Source organism: Quercus suber, unplaced genomic scaffold (assembly GCF_002906115.3).
Source record: "Quercus suber isolate HL8 unplaced genomic scaffold, Cork oak 2.0 scaffold_111, whole genome shotgun sequence".
NCBI lineage: Eukaryota > Viridiplantae > Streptophyta > Magnoliopsida > Fagales > Fagaceae > Quercus > Quercus suber.
The window spans coordinates 586025-603806 of record NW_027069576.1 but is presented as its reverse complement, the minus strand read 5'-3'; the positions used below and the strand labels follow the sequence as shown (position 1 = coordinate 603806).

Below are 17782 nucleotides of genomic sequence, written 5' to 3'. Positions count from 1 at the left end.
CCATCTTCAACAAAAGCAAAATGCCCATAAAAAACAAATGAACAAGCCCAAAAGATAATGACCAAATCACAAAATCACCAAGAGAAAAGCTCAAGAAAATTTAGCCCAATCATTCAACAAATTAGACCAGGCCCTTAAAAAATTTAACCAAAACCAGATTGATCTTACACAGTAAATTCCCAAAAACCTTTCCATCAAAAAAGAAAAAGAAAAAACATAAATAGGAAACTGAGCAAAGGCACTTGCTGCTTGTGAGAAGGGCTGACCGACTGTGGTAGCAAGGCATGACTCCTGAGGCAAAGCAATGAGACCCAGTAAAGGTATACAACATGACATCACTTCAGGCTCCGACCACCAAATCTGAGCAAAGCAACATGCTCTCTCTCTCTCTCTCTCTCTCATTTCCTTAATTTTCTTGGCAATAAAGTGGCCCCACCACAAAAACAATATTTCTCCGAGGAAAAAAAGTGTTCATTCTCATCACAAAATGCCTAAAATTTTATAAATGATTGAGCACTTTTTTTTCCTTAACAAGAGATGCTAAAAGTATACCAAATTTTAACATTGACTTACAAACTAACATGTTACCAATTATAATAAAAGTAATTCAAATCAATATATATATATATATATAAAGAGATCTCATGTTAGAAAAAATAAGATTCTGCCAAGTGGAATATTGTATGACATTCTTTTCATTTAGACTTCCACCTCATCTAAATTTAGCATTTATATCAAGCTACTAAGTAATGGCAAATGCATTTATTTCATTGTACTAATAAAATTCAAAGAATTGGTATACATTTATAACTTTACATGTTTTGAATAGATACAAATGGATCTAAAAAGTCATGAGAAACGTAGGAATTAAGAAAACTTTTCAATTTTTTTTACATAAGACTAACTTCAAAGCATAATTGCAAGAGTCAGATTCAATGAATTGGGTAAATATTATTTGTCTCCACATTTGTCCAATATAAATCACCATTTCCATTGGACTAAAAAATCTAACTTTCATAATTTTTCTCACAATATCTTTGTTTTTCTTTCTAAGAGGTTTGTTAATTTTCAAAATATTATGTTCGTTTTAAATATTTTGTTTAGATTTTATTTATACGTTTTTACTTATGTAGCATTGTAATGTATTTAGGCTTATTTTTTCATATTATGTGCCAATTTATATTTTTGGTTATCCGTGTGATACATATACTTGGTAAGGATCTATTTTTGGCTACTTTTAGTTTAATTAAAATTTGAAGGTTAAATTGTGATATTATTGCATCACTATGACATTATTTTTTATGTTGTTGTATCATGAAATTCTAGAAGTTTTTATAGCTAATTGATATATAAAGCATAAATCATACAAGAAAGACACCTAAGAACCAACAGGTTTGTAGGTAACAATGTGACTGTGATCTGATGACATTTCTTGGTTGCATATATTAGAAGAATTTTCCTCCCAACGTATTTAATTTGAATTTAGTTTTAGTAGAAAACTTCATAGATTAAGCGTGACTAACAATAATAGTATTCATGAAATCAGTGGGTCATAAATAATCTCTTACAAAATTTATTAAAATGTACCGCACATCACACGGGATATCGACTAGTATTCATTAATTAGGTTGTTGAAGTTTATCAATCGCAGTCATTATTACATCATATTGTGAACATTTTGTTATACTTTTAGTATTTTTCTTTTTCTTTTTGAACAAGGCTTAGAAAATAGGAGACTTATAGAAATTTAACCCAATTGAAACCCCCTAAAATATTTCAAAATAAAAAATAAAAAAAAATATTGCAAATGTGTTAGATCATCAATGAAAAAAAATTTTAATTTATTTTCTTGGCAACCAAACAAATCAAAATCAGTCAAACCACGTTGGGGTTGCTGGAATGGAGTTGATCTCCAGATTGCAGATATGCTTGGACCCGTGGAGCATTAAGGTGGACTCGTTTTGTACCAGTAAGGTCGGAGTTGGACGTCAAATCTTTGCCTACCACAGCTCTTTTTTGTTTTGGTTGAATTTAAAATTTTCCGTTGGTGGCTTTTTTTTCTAGGAAACAGTGATGTGAGGGGAGAGATCCTTTTGCCTTGTTTTTCACTTTCGATGGCTTCTCCAATATCAATGGTTGATTTGTGGTTTACAGTTTATACTGGTGCTTCGGTTTTTTTTTTTTTTTCAATTGAAATAGACTGGTGAAAGTTTTTCATGTTGGAATGGTGCAATCATGTTTCTGGGTCAGTTTTTATTTAATTGCAAATTTTATGATATTTGGAAGTGTTTGATAGAAAAGAACAGAAAGGAAAATGAGAGGAAGTGATTTTTTTGAAAATAAAAAATATTCAACAAACGTGGGAATCTTTTTCTAATTTTTATTTCATGCGGTAGTGGATGTGTAATTTGATTTGAAGTGGCATAAAAATAATTTTTATATTTGATAGTCAGCCAAATAAGTATTTTCCATCCACCACTTAGTTAATGACAAATACCATTTTGATTCAATAACAAAAAGTTATTGACTAAATTGATACATTAGAAAGGTCAGATATCAAATTGACACACGATGTAAAAGATTAAGAACCAAATATGTAATTTACTCAAGTTTCAAATCATCTCAACATTACTTTTAAAAAAGTCACTAGTGAACAAACACAAGTGCAGAACTACTAATTATTTGTCTAGTTTGTATTATGTTGGTAAGAAGCATTCACCTTTATAGAATTCATTCATATATACATATGTTATAAAAGACACCCGCTCATTACTCACATTCACATAGCATTTATTAAGAGAAAAGGGAGTATTATCATCTCATCATTTAGCAAATAGAAGAGTTAAAATAGAGAAAGATATAAGAGGGCCTTACAGAGAAAATAATAGAAAAAGAGGTCATGCCTCCGCGTGCGCACACATACACCGAGAGAGAGAGAGAGAGAGAGAGAGAGAGAGAGAGAGAGAGAGAGAGCTTGCTGCTCTACTCAGATCTGGTGACTGGAGCCTAGAATGATATTGTGCAACTTGCCTCTAATGGGTCTCACTACCTAAGTTGGTTATTCAGTCCTCCTCGTAGGCCGCAAGTGTCTCTGCTCAATCTCTTGGTTAGTTTTTTTTTTCTTTGGGGGGGGGGGGGGGGGGGGGGGATGAATGTATAAAGGAATGGTTTTGGAAATCTGCTAGAAATGTGATTAGATTGTAATGAAAATAAAGATTTTTTTTTTTTGGTTAAAGAAAAGAAAGATAATTAAGCTAGATATATAAAGTATGAATAAGTATATATCTTTCATTGATTGTATATGTTATATGAAAGTGCCAAACACTACAGTTTAGTGCAATCAGTAGGCTTGAAGGAGACCATCCTTGTTTCCAAGTGAAACCCAATCAACAAATTTTCTTGAACATAGTTACCATATAATCCTTGGTCACCTAAATCTGCCAGTGCAGTTATTTGCAGAATTAGTAATTGCAAAGCTGTTTATATAAAGTATGAATAGGTATATATCTTTCATTGATCGTATATGTTATATGAAAGTGCCAAACACTACAGTTTGGCGCAATCAGTCGGCTTGAAGGAGACCATCCTTGTTTCAAAGTCAAACCCAATCAACAAATTTGCTTGAACATAGTTGCCATATAATCCTTGGTCACCCAAATCTGCCAGTGCAGTATTTGCAGTATTAGTAATTGCAAAGCAGTAAATATCATATGCATGAACCGGTCGATTGAAAGTTATTGTAGGCTTTAACTCCACATCTGCACCTTCAAAATGGACAGTCAATTTTGGTCCATTTTCATTAGTAATTTCAGTTCTATAGCAAAGCCGTGTCCCAGTTAGAGTTTCATTTTTAATGGGATCAATTGAAATCTGCTTCTTCACTTCCACCTCTAAGCGATTATAAAAATCTGGTGGCAAAGTTAATGGTGGTGATCCTGAATCGATACAAACATTGCCCTTAGAAACCTTACCTGAAGAGTTAAAGGGCACATATGTGTCTCCAACACTAATTCCTTCTAGTGTCACATAATATTGATTTCCCACAGGTACAAATGGTGTTGAAACCACACCATCACCCACAACTTCACTACCATTGCCAAAACTTATCTTGCCTGTAATACTAGGATCAGTATATTCAGTATCATATGGCAACAAGCAATAAGAAAACCTCTTGCTACCAATTTGTGAAGGAAAGGACAAAGGCCCTAATCCTAACGCAATGAGTCCCGTTGTGTGGTCATTGTAATTGATGGTATTGTTGTGTGCACATCCAAAAGCAATATCAAAGGAAACTGCTTGCCCAGAGGTAGAAGTGATGGTGACTTTTTCTTTGGCTAAAACACCTTTGGATAAACCACTTGCATATCCACTGACGTAATTGCAACTATTTTGAGGAGAACAATGGACTTGGTCCCATTCTTGACATTTTTTTGAATGACAAGAAATTTCACTGTATGTGCTGGACTTTTTAGGATCGAACTTGGGATGAATCTGATTAAAGCAGACATCACAAGGTACACACTGTGTCCACACAAGGTCACTAGCTGTATCGATAATGCCGTAGATGTCCACTGGTGGAGTGCCAATTGAGGCCTTCATGAGATGCTGACCGTAGTATGGTATTAATTGTGCTTGGGGGACATTATGAGCTGTAACCAAAACACCTATAAGATAATATGAGAGAAGGAAGCATGGATGAAATTTGACACCGCTTGCCATTGAATTTAGAGAAATGAAACAGTACTGGCCATACTAAAGACTTTTATATACATGATTAAACCGAACTTTCCATGTTCAGCCTAACGATTACTTGATTGCACCATTAATTTGACGTAACAGAAGGGGGAAAAAAAACAGAAGGAAGAGAATTCTCCATCCATGGATGGCATCGAATGTATTACTAAAAACTGGAAATTTTAGTAAGCACCAAATTTGCTTCTTTTAACAATATTTAAAACAAAGATTGTAACGAATGTAATAATACCAATATATCATAACAAATCTCTTGTTTCGCTGAAGAATAGGTCGTCAATCCTTATTAAATATATTTTTCCAAACAAAAACCTTATTTAAGAATAAATTTGGTTAGCTAGGCCCCTCGGTTATGCATGGCAAATGCGCCTCTTTTTTTTCCAAACAAAAAAATAGGAATTATTTTTTTATTTGGCTTTCCAATAAAATTACAATTGGCCCCCTAACAACATCATTGACCAAAAAAGATTGACCCAACCATAAAATCACCAAGAGAAAAGCTCANTAAAACTGGAAATTTTAGTAAGCACCAAATGCTTTTTCTTTTAACAATATTTAAAACAAAGATTGTAACGAATGTAATAATACCAATATATCATAACAAATCTCTTGTTTTGCTGAAGAATAGGTCGTCAATCCTTATTAAATATATTTTTCCAAACAAAAACCTTATTTAAGAATAAATTTGGTTAGCTAGGCCCCTCGGTTATGCATGGCAAATGCGCCTCTTTTTTTTCCAAACAAAAAAATATGAATTATTTTTTATTTGGCTTTGCAATAAAATTACAATTGGCCCCCTAACAACATCATTGACCAAAAAAGATTGACCCAACCATAAAATCACCAAGAGAAAAGCTCAAGAAAATTTAGCCCAATCATTCAACCAATTAGATCAGGCCCTTTAAAAATTCAACCAAAACCAAACTGATCTTACACAATAAATTCCCAAAACCATTCCATTAAAAAAAAAAAAAAAAAAAAAGGATACTGAGCAAAAGCACTTGCTACTTATAAGGAGGGTTGACCAAATAAGGTTGTAAGGCATGACTCGTGAGGCAAAGAAATAAGACCCAATAGAGGTAGGCAACACAACACCACTTCAGGCTCTAACCACCAAATCTAAGTAAAGCAACACGGTCTCTCTCTCTCTCTCTCTCTCTCTTTCTCTCTCTCTCTCTTAGATACAGAGCCAAAACTTTAAGTTAGCACTACAAGAAAAATGAGCTATTGTGGTGGGCCTATTGCGGCGGGTGCAAAAACTACTGCTATATGTCGCCTATTGCGGTGCGTTTTGGGCCTGCTGCTGTACATGAGATCTATTGTGGCGTTCTATTGGCCTACCGCAATAGTTCTAGTATTTTGCGGTGTACTACAACGGCAAGCCAAGGACTCACCATAATAGACCTGTTTTAGCGGCCCTAAGCTTAGATATAGCAGCGTGTCAATGACCCGCCGCAATAGACCTTTACATTCCCCCCACCTGCACCTAAATTTTCCCCCACACACACTCTCTCGCACACACACTCTTTCTCTCTCTCAGACGCTTTGAAAATCTCTCCACTGTCTCATCTCTACTACTACCCACAAACCTACAACCACTGCCACCACCACCCAACCCCCAACCACAGCCACCACCACCACCCAAAAATCGAGCCTAGTTAGGTCCAAAAACAAATAGGTCAGGTCTAGCCCGACCCATTTCTCTTATCATTTCTAACCCTAGTGGTTCATCCCCCTAATCTAGAACCTTCCCTTTGTCTGCTATCTCATCCGAACTCTCTTGATAGAAACCCGTGGCTTGAGCTACTTGATCTCAAACCAGCACTGCCACCATATCAAAAACCCTCTAGACCCTTACCGAGATCTCTCCAATCTAGGTTCGAGCTCTCTCTCTCCCTCTCAGCGTAAAGCTTTTATCTCTCTCTAGACCTTGATCTCCCTCTCACGCAAAGACATTACTTCTCTCTCATTCTCATTCATCGCTTTCTCTCCTTTCCACTCTCCAATCGCTCTTGCATCTGCATTCTCCATTGGCATTTGTACGCACAACTCTTTTGCATTCATCGATTCCTATTTCTTTTTTCTAGTTATTGTTATCGAAACCCTAATTTCTTGTTTGGTACACAACAGGACCGAAAGACTGGTTAAAAGAGCAAAAGAGGAAGTCCTCGAGGTTTATCTTGGCACCGATTGACGCTTCGCGAGAAATTCTTTGCTCTGTCTATCTCTCACTTAGTATGATTCTCTATTTCTCTAATTCTTTGGTGTTATTATTATTATTTTGGTTTGATTTGTTTGGTTTTTGAATAGCGGCTAGGGATTCTGAATATACTAATAAGGATTTAGAGGAAATTCAAGTGTTGTCGAGATTGGCCGATGGCATTGCAAACCCTTCACTTTCTCAGGTAAAGATGCCTTTTTTTTTTTTTTGTTAATTAAGTGATTTTTAATAAATACTTATGTAAAAGAAATAAAGTAATCAATCAATATCAATATATATATAAAAGCAGAGACCTCATGTAATAGTGCATGAGGTTCTGCCACGTGGCACTCTAATATTGCATTTAACCTTTTTTTACCTTTTTTCATTAAGTTTTTTTTACTGTTATTCAATAAATCATAGTAACTTATTTTTACTATTATATAAATTTAACATTTTTTTTTACCTCTTTTTATTAAGTTTTTTTTTTTTACTGTTACCCAATAAATCATAGTAACTTATTGCATTTAACATTTTTTTTTACCTTTTTTCATTAAGTTTTTTTTACTGTTACCCAATAAATTATAGTAACTTATTTTTACTATTATATAAATTTAGCATTTTTTACCTCTTTTTATTAAGTTTTTTTTACTGTTACCCAATAGATCATAGTAATTTATTTTTACTATTATATTGATATGAACTGTTCTTGACAATTAGACCAATTAGACCAAAAGTTATTCACTATAAAATGGATTACTTTTTAAAAGTAGACTAAACCTTATGAAAGGCTCAGGCCTAGTTGTTACCTTAAATATTATGACCCAAGTTTGACCATTCCCACGTGTAAATCAAAGCAAAAACTATTGCCTTCTTACAAACTCTCTTCTTCCTCCCCCACGTATAGATGATACTTCTAGAAAATCTCATTCTCATGAAATATCTCTTCATTTTTCCCCAATTTCAATTCAATAAGCTTTTGTCTATTAATAATATTCTATGCAATTCATGCAGACAAATTCTTTGTCATCGGCCAGTGTAACAAATATATATATATATATACACATACATATATATATATATATATAAATCTTGAGATCCCTCAAGTTGCTGAAATAATTGACAAGTGCATATTTCTAAAATTTATAATAACAAAAAAGTCTAATAAATAGCATATACTATCTCACAAAATGCCATTAACTTAATATTTTCTTTAAAAAAATTCAATGATAGGAATGGTCAAAAACATGATCCTATACAAGAAATACCAAAAATACATGCAAAAAAAATTTTCATAGGAGGATTTATCTTTAAATAATATGAAGACAATAGTAAAGATATCCCTCAGGTTGCTGAAATAATTGACAAGTGCATATTTCTAAAATTTATAATAACAAAAAAGTCTAATAAATAGCATATACTATCTCACAAAATGCCATTAACTTAATATTTTCTTTAAGAAAATTCAATGATAGAAATGGTCAAAAACATGATCCTATACAAGAAATACCAAAAATACATGCAAAACAATTTTCATAGGAGGATTTATCTTTAAATAATATGAAGACAATAGTAAAGATAAAATGCATTGAATGAGATCTTACGAAACAGGTTTGTTAATTATTTCAAATTATACTCATCATTTATGTAAAAAAATAATAATACATCATATTATTTACATTAAAAAAAATAATACATATTAATTTCAAAGTTCATTGCAAGATATGAACTGCAAGAGTATTGCAATAATAAGTAACATTGATACAACAATGGGTTGGTATTACATTTTGTGCGTACTTTGTTAAAGGAATGTCTAATTACAAGCAGGATTATTTTGGTGTGCAAAATGTAAAACAAAAATAAATCTTTCTATCCCAAAGTTAGAGGTACTCACATTAACTACATACTCTCCAAATATTTATAATATATTTATCTCATTTGTAACTACTATATATATACAATTGCAAACTACTTCAGATACAAGATTCAAATTGAAGTTATTAATGCAACTAACAAAACAAAGTTTGTGATATTTGATTGAGATGCTGAGAAAATTCTAAATAAATCTACAAGATCGAGATCTTGCTAAAAAATAAACTAAGGTACAACTTATTTAAATTATTGTAAAAATATTGATATTGGAGAAGGAATCCCATGCGATTAAAAAAAAAAAAGGAAAAAAATGGATTTCTCTACTTCATTTGAATAAATTCAATCTAAAAGATGGTTTTGAAAATTAAATAGTTGCTAAGATTTTTTATGCGCCTTCAACTGATAAAAAGGTGTGGAAGGGAAAAAAAAAAAAAAAAAAACACACAATTCAACATGCTATATTAATTCTTTTTACTGCACTATTCCAAATTAACAAATATAAAAAAATTATAAAAAATGGTCACATCATTGAAATTTAATATAAATACAAATACTTATGAAAAATCTTAGTGACAAAGTCCAAACTTAATAAGATCTAATCAAAAATCTCTCGGTGCCAATTCATTAGAAATTAACACAAATGATGCAACAAAAGGAAAAAATGATGAAAGCTCAAAAATTAAACAAATATGGATGGACTAAATTTCAAATGATGAAGATAGAGAAACTGATGATGACAACAAGCGTCACCATACCGCAATAACAAAGCATTGAAGAAAAAAATTCGTAATGAAACTTTTTATTACATCACATAATAAAAATCAATAATATAGAATGAATTAATATCTTTTATCAACTTTTATTATACAATATTACTCCAAGTTGTTTTCATTATTGCTCAGTACTTGAACAAAATAATTATAATAGATATACATGTGCAATTTATAATTGTTACTTTTTATGATGAACTCATTACTAACAAAGTTTTATAATAAATATGCTATAATATATGTATAATATTTTCCAAAAACAAATTTACATAAAATATTATAACATTATCCGTGCATTGGGAAACTTACTAGTTTTAATTAATGGAGGGGTAATGTGGGGGGGGGGATGGTAATCATTGGATGACTTATTTGTATCTCATGACATACCATGGGGATTTTCTTTCCTTTTTTTTTAGTTAATTATTATTTTTAATATATATATATATATATATTCTATTTGGGTTAGGTTCAAGTTACACCTGGTGTAATTTTAAGCAATGTTACACCAACCAATAGTTTTTAATTGAATGCAAATTTTGACAAATCCACCGTTAGATTATATTATCTTTGTATATTTTTCATGCTTACAAAATTTCAAGGTGATCAAAGATCAATAGCCATTTCATCAATCCATTATTTAAATTCAAGTTTTTATAGTTTGAAATAATGCATAAAAGATTAGTTTGTGAATCGAATAGTAAATTACATTTAATTGACATGAAATTTGGCATACATTCTAAGAACATATAAAACATGTAATTCAACAGTTGGATTTTCAAAATATGAACTCAATAATAAGTTATTGAGTGGTGTAATATTGCTTAGAGTTACACTAGGTGTAACTTGAACCCAACCCATTCTATTTTATTTAGAGGTTAATATGTTTGTTCTTCACAAGCCGTACTTTGTTATAAGCTGAGTTTTTCTTTGCATAGATTTTTTTATTTTTTTTTTTATTTTTTTATAGTTTACATCATCTACTCGAGTTATGTTATGCTCTGAATTGCAAACCTGAAACTTTAGTTCTATAATCACTTGGTTATGTGGATTTCTGAAGTTCTATTTGAAATTTAAGAAAATAGTTGGCAAATGTAAGTAATTTAAAAAAAAAAAAATTAGAAATCTAGTAAATGCTACAGAAAGCATTAGAATTTACTGTTGTTCCCCAGTCAAGGTCACTTGCCTTGGCAAAGATGAACCCTTTTTTTTGGCTTACAAAAAGTGGGGGAGGGAGATTTGAACCTAGGTTCTCCTCTATGGAAAAACTAGATAATTTCATTGAACTATAAGACTCTTGGCACAAAGATGGAAGATTATTGGTGATTTTTTGAGACCACAAAATAATCAGAAGTTTTTTTTTTTTTTTTTACTGACAATTCACTCCCTGATTTTTTACATCCCAATCACCAAAAGAGGTACTTGGAACTCTCTCAACTTTAGATTTAACGCTGGAAATCCCCTTAAATATATAGTTTTAAACCAATATATTCCTTAGAAACAGAAGTCAGATTCTGAATAATTTTTTTAAAGCTATTTATGTTCCAACTGTCTTAGGTTGAACTGTAGTGTCAGTCAAAGAAACCTAAGATTGAAAATAGAAGATGATGGTTATTAGGATTTTTTGCTTATAGATAAAATAGTTGGAGTTCTTAGGATTGTGCATTTGGATTTTCTTTTGATTATGGGGTTTTGGTTTAAATGGCAAATGGGTTTTGTAACTCTTGACTGCCACTTTTGTTAGTTTGTGATCTTGACTCCTAAAATTTATATATAATGTAACTTATAAATCCTTTTCTTTCCTTCTCTCTCTCTGGGGGTTTTTTCCCCTTTGAGTATATATATTGAATTACTCAATTTTAGATCTTAGCTTGTTGTATACTGCCAATGTACTTATTTCAATTTTTTTAATAATTTTTTTTTTTTTTTATAACCTATCTCAATCATGTGACACTAAGATGCTGCAGCTTTAGGATTATTATAACTTATAAGAGAAAAGAGTTATCAAATGCTAAGTTGCAAGGATTTAGGGCATCCTTTACTTAAAATGTGGTGCTTTCACAAAGGTCAAAAGGAACCAAAATAGGTCAATGTAAGTTGTGTTTGTGGGCTCTGTAATTTATGTATTGTTGCAGCGAAACTGGAGAAACTTGTGTTTCGTGAGCCTGCAGTTTGAGTAGTAGTAGAAAGTAGATGAAGTTATAGTCATTGAGTAAAATAAATTTTCGTAGAGATATATCTATAGACAAGGTTTATTAGTTAACATCCCATTCGTACATCTGGTTAGTCAAGAAAAAATTGATTACAGGTTTAAGTGGTTATGTGGTCTTTGTGGAATGGTTGATTATTTGGTTGCTTTCCATACTCGGTCACAACCATAGGGGTGTAGGAGAGAGGTCTTCTAATATCTTTGTGGTGTGTAGGGACCCAGTACTTGTAGGGTGTAGCATCTTGGAGTGATTTACTATAATGAAAACAGCGAGGAGTTGTATTGTTAGTCTTTCTTTTTTCATTTTTAATTACATGTATACCTGTGTGTATGTGATTTTGTTTGTTCTTTTTGGAAGATATATTTACATATGCCTATGATGAATTACTTAGTTTTACGCTAAAAGCTAGGGGTGGCTCAACTATTAGGCCATTAGGCAATGGTCTAAGGCCCCTAAATAGAAGAAGGCCCCCTAAAATACAATTATAGAATATATTTATAAATCTATAAATAAATAATCTAAAACCGAAGATGTTTGTTGACCTCTTTGTATAAGGACACATCAGCTTTATAACTCTCACAATTTTTCTCATTAGCAAACTCTTTTTTATTAAATTTTGCTTTCTTTTCTATTACCCTCGATTATTTTTTCTTTCCCACATTATTTTCTCTCACTTCCTCATAGAAGAGTCTCCTCTCCTTTATGGCTTTATCTCAGTCATATTTTCTCTTCTCGGAGGTCTTTCTCTCTCTTATTTTTTAGTCTAATAAAATTGTATCTCTCACTTCTTCAAAATTCAGCCAGATCCATCTTTCCCACGAAGAACGGCCTATTTGTCCCACATCCGGGTCAAGAATATGAACCAAATTGGACCATATGGCTGCCACCTTTAATGTAAAATGTAGCCCCAGTCCTCGGCAATTCGAGCTCCAGCCATCTCTACCTGCTTTGTTAATAGCCCTAGGTACTCTGTCCTAGGCTCCTAGTCCAGCCCAGCCCAGCCCAGCCCAAAAGGCCCTAAAGTTTCATTGATTCGCATATGGCCATCTCAACATAGCCCAGTCGCCCTTGGTGCAGGCCAAATACAACAATATTTTGGTATCTTTGGCAGTATTTCATATTCCATATATTTTTGCTAGATTAGGAAATATTGTAGAAAACCTAGGTATAAATTAAAATAAATCGAGTTGGTGCTTCTGTGGTATATAAGGTTTTGAACATTCGAAGTTGTAATTTTGTTGATTGTTGCCTTTTTACTTCCTAATCAATTTATTATATGTTAGTATTGCACTAATTGTTTCTCACATGATTAAATTGTTTCTTGAACTAAATCCTGTGTATTGCTGTAATAACACCATTAAGATGTAGATTTGGGTTTATGTAAGATTGTGGCATGTTTTATTCTTAGTTCAAAGCCGGTGTATTGTTATAATAGTGTCTATGTGATATTGTGATTAAGATGACTAATATTTTAGTAATTGATAATACTCAAAGCTAAGTTGTGATATGTTTCCAGCATTATATTCATTATAGGTCTTTGCTGATTTCTTTAAGTTTTAATTTTGCTTATATAGAACTGTTAGTATTTAGATGTATTTGTGTGTGCTTATCTTTAGAATGATAAATAGATTATGGCTTTGGGAATTTACTTCTTGACCTAAGTAATTTATAAATCTTGGGGCCTTGAAGCTTATTTTATCATAGTTTGCCACAAATCCATTGATTATGTATGACCTATTGTCTATCCCTTTAAAAGAAAATGTCTATGAAAGGGTTTGTTGACCCTATTTGATTCTTTTTCAATGGGTATCATGACAAAGGTATTACAACCTGCTGGTCTCCCTACCTGTGTGCATTGCTACTGTGTGCTGCTATACTAAAGACTGATGCTGCTATTTGTGCATTGTTGTTGTTGTTGTTGTACATGCTTATATGCACTGTGCTTCTGTTGTACTTGGTTTTAGTTGTATTGTGATACTTGGTAGGTAGCTATTAGCATTGTACTAGGAATTGATATAGAATCCTAGGATGTTTTGGTAGTTATTGGCAGGTCACATTCAGCTATAGATGACCTGGCTAATTAGGCATGTGCTCAATGTATTATAGAGCATGTGATAGATAAGGAGTTAGTTAATCAATTCAGCTGCAGCTTAGTTAAAAGGCTTCAATGATTTTAAGGAAGAATATCAGAAGAATAATAATCTGAGTTTTCTCTTTTTTGTACTCTAATCTCTACCTCCAATATTCTTAGGAGGCCCGGCTACCATGAATCAACCATTACAATTCACAATTGCCTGGTTGGTTTTTACCTTCTCCCTGGTTGGTCATTGGTGGGTAGAGCCAAAATATATTCACTAGTCAAATGTTGTCCAAAGCCTTCGGGTGTTGTCAAGTATCAAGTCATGATGTTTTCAAAATTCACATTGGTTAGGTCCAATAGTGTGAACAAACATTACAGATCTCTTTACCAACTCTCTACAAAACCAATGAGTCCTCTTGTAGTTGTAATGCTACAGAGGCCTTATATCATTTGATTGAATATGGTTTTGTAATCAAATTCTTTTATACTAACTCTTTTCCTTTTCAATTACTTTACGCTTTTATTGGATTTAACACTATTCTTGATTTTTTTTTTTTTTTTTTCAAAGCTAAAATGAAGAGAATCCAATAACTTAACAGTTTGGCATTGACTAACTAGGACTTTTACAAGTAAAAAAATTGGAAGGAGTTAAAGCTCAATTGGCATTGGCATTGGCCCTCTTCTTTCGTCACTGTACACTAGACTGGAGGAAAAGGAAGAATTATAAAGCATTGGTCTTTTATTAATATTATTATTCTTATTTCTTCTTGTTAGACCATGCACAACAAGTTTAGGATCATTGTATTGGACAGAATTGACAATTGCCGACTTTCCTTGGCCTAGCTTCACTAGGCAAGAACATAGTCTCATTTTGGGACCCTCAAGCCAAAAAGTCTAGTCAGATGTTAGGCAGAAAGAAATGTAGGAAACAAATGAGTTTGACTTAACTTACAAATTGTTTTAGAATATTTTGTCCAACTTTAATAAACCTTGTTGAGTGTGCTTTGATACCTGGACATTTCTGCATAATCACTTTCTTTCGATATCATTTTTTTTTTAATCTTTTACCTAGTAACGTAGATCCTTCTTAAATTTCCCATGCCTAATCAGTGTCAAATAAAAACTGCATCTTTGAGTTCGAAGTCGGTTTTTTCTTATTTCTTTCTCCTAATGTGTACAGGAGAATTGTCTAGCAGTGATGAGAAAAAATATAAAGCACTGAAGCGGGCAACTGAAAGGGAGATTTCTCAAAGTGCTAATGTCATCTATTGCACATGTGTTGGTGCTGGAGATCCTCGATTGGCAAATTTTAGGTTCCGCCAGGTTGAAATGCATCGAGCATGTGGAAGTTTGTCCAGGATTCACTAGTTTAAAAGCTTACTCTTTTTAACTTTTTGTTTTTTGTTTTGCTGCTATTGGTATAGTGCATTTGGATCATTCACAGTGGTTTTATTTTTTTGGATTTTTCTATTCACTGATTTTTTTGGAATGTTTTTCTAAAAAGTTAACCTCTTTTTATATGATCTGTCTGCAATGTTGAACTTTTAACTTGCTATTCCACTGAGAAATAACCAACAGTTTTGACAATCAAATGAAATCGATAAAATTATATGCATGTTTGGCATTACTTTAGGAAGAGAGTTTTAATTATAGAGTTTTAGTAGTTTGAAAATGCTACTGTTATTAGTTGTATGCATAATTTATGATTGTAATTCAAGTGATGGGTAGATGAAATCTTTGGTCATTTTTTGAACTTTTTGGATTCATTTTAGCAATGCGTAGGTCTTAGTTTTCTTTCTGAAATACATTGAAAATGCTGCTGCTATTAGTTGTATGCATAATTTATGGTTCTAATTAAAATGGCACTGAATTCCAACTAAATCCACCACGAAGGGCTTTAAGACTTATTAAAGGCCATAAAAAAAATTAAAAATTAAAAAAAAAAGTTGGTAAAACAGAAGTCCAAAGGCAAAAAGTATGGGTTATCCCCATTCCCATTCCCAACTTGTAACTTGTTCTTGTACAACTGAAGTCCCTACTTGTTGAGTTACTGTCCACTCAACCTCACACAAACACAACAAATTGAATCACATTATTTGTTTAAGTGATCAATTATGTGTAATAAACACTTACAAAGTGATAGATTATGAATAATAAATACCCGTTTATATGAATTCACTACTCACAATTAATTTTCTCCATCAAAATTATATCAAAATTTGGAACTTTCTCATAAAGCAAATTCTTTTTCTCTGTCTCCCACCCCCCTTTCCATTTGTTTATTATTATCATCAATTTCTCATGTATGACTAACTGACAATCACCAAGGCTGTGTGATCCCACTTCCTATATTTTTATTTATAGCACATCTTTTGGTTTGATTTATTCCTATTTTATAATGGGAACCGACTTAGCTGAAATAGAAAGTGATTTCAGCACTGTTAAGAGGCAAGGACGAATAGAAATTCAAGATCATGCTATTCAATAAATAAATCTTCAAGTCATTCCTTTTATATATTATATTCAATTGGAAAGCTATATATGAGTTAGTTAAAGAAATATTTATTTATTTGCTTTTGTTATTTTTCAATACAATGAGATCCATTAACTTATTTCTTAATTCTAGGATTGTAAATGCACCAAATTGCTCATAAATATCTTGGACTTGGCTTGATAAAAAATTCATTCATATTTGTTTGTCTATAAAGAAGCTAACTTTGGACCTTGATTTTACAATGAGATCCATTGTTCTTAGTCAAAACTCAAAGGATCTAGAGAGAGAAGTTTCACTTACTTTGTTTGATCCATAGGGTGATGGGGCAAAAGGGACATTCACTAGGAACTATAAAAAGAAAATCACTCACAATACTATTACACAATCATCATGGATATACACACTTATAAAAAGAATCAACACATAAGCACTATAGCTTAAACTCTTCCACCATAGGGTCTTGGTCTTCGTGAAACACTTGCAACCCCAGCATGGATAGCAACCGTGTAGAACAGTTGTGTTGCACTCACAATTACGGTCATGACTTCTAGAGTCCTCTACATATTATAACACAACAATATTATAATTGTCCTTAATTTTATTTTTCTCTTGTTATAAAATAAAAACTTCTTACCAAGTTTGAATCTGTCCATCCATGTTGAATCTCTTTGCATGCCAATTGTTGATGGCCATTTTGGAAGTCAAATGAGAAAGGAGCCCAAAAACACAGGCAGGAAAGGAGTTGGTAAACAGATAGAAAAAACCATTAAGCCAAAGCGGCAGGAATAATGGGTCATAGGTCCATAAAATAAACAAATGGATTTTAAGGAAGCAAGCGGGCTTAAAGGAGCCCAAAAAGAGAGAAATAGCAAACCCATGGGCAATATATGATGTAAAAAAGTGAAAATGGGCCACAGCAGGCCCAAAGTAATGCAAGCAAAGAAAGTAAGGGGTTGATGGCAAGCCCATGAACCCTAAGGATGAGAACAAGGTAATTGGGCCGAAGAAACCCAATGAAGTTAGTAAAAACCCATGGGAACACAGAGTTAGGAAAAGAGCCAAGTAAACCCAAGAAAAGCGAATAGGCCAAGGATGCCCAAGAGAAAACAAATGGGACACAGGAGCCCGCAAGTAATGTGATGAAAAACCAATGGCCAAACTGAATCACTGGGGAAAGAATAAATGGCAGGCCCAAATAGGTCTAGCAGGATTGGATCAAATAAACGTCACAGCAGGAATGACAGAGTGACATGGCAAAAAATGATAGCAGTCAAAGGGGCAGACTGAAAGAAGGCAAAGCTCAACATCAAACAAAGCCCAGCACCTAAGAGGCGTGGGAAATCATAAAGCAACCCACATAAAAGGTCAAGGAAGGACGGCAGACTATGCAGGCAAGCCTCCAGGCCG

At 32.8% G+C, this 17782-nt stretch overlaps 1 protein-coding gene and 1 long non-coding RNA gene across 2 annotated transcripts; one reads left to right on the top strand and one right to left on the bottom strand.

The window, feature by feature from the left end:
- Window positions 1-3546: 3546 nt before the first annotated feature.
- On the bottom strand, window positions 3547-4719 carry LOC136068354 (aspartic proteinase CDR1-like). Its single transcript, XM_065775404.1, has one exon. It carries the CDS (start codon window positions 4717-4719, stop codon window positions 3547-3549), a length of 1173 nt encoding a protein of 390 aa, XP_065631476.1.
- A 7724-nt stretch (window positions 4720-12443) lies between these two features.
- LOC112000383 (uncharacterized) lies at window positions 12444-15401 on the top strand. Its single transcript, XR_002881721.2, has 2 exons — window positions 12444-12899; window positions 15062-15401. It is a non-coding gene; the product is annotated as an uncharacterized LOC112000383 (long non-coding RNA).
- The last annotated feature ends 2381 nt before the right edge of the window (window positions 15402-17782 follow it).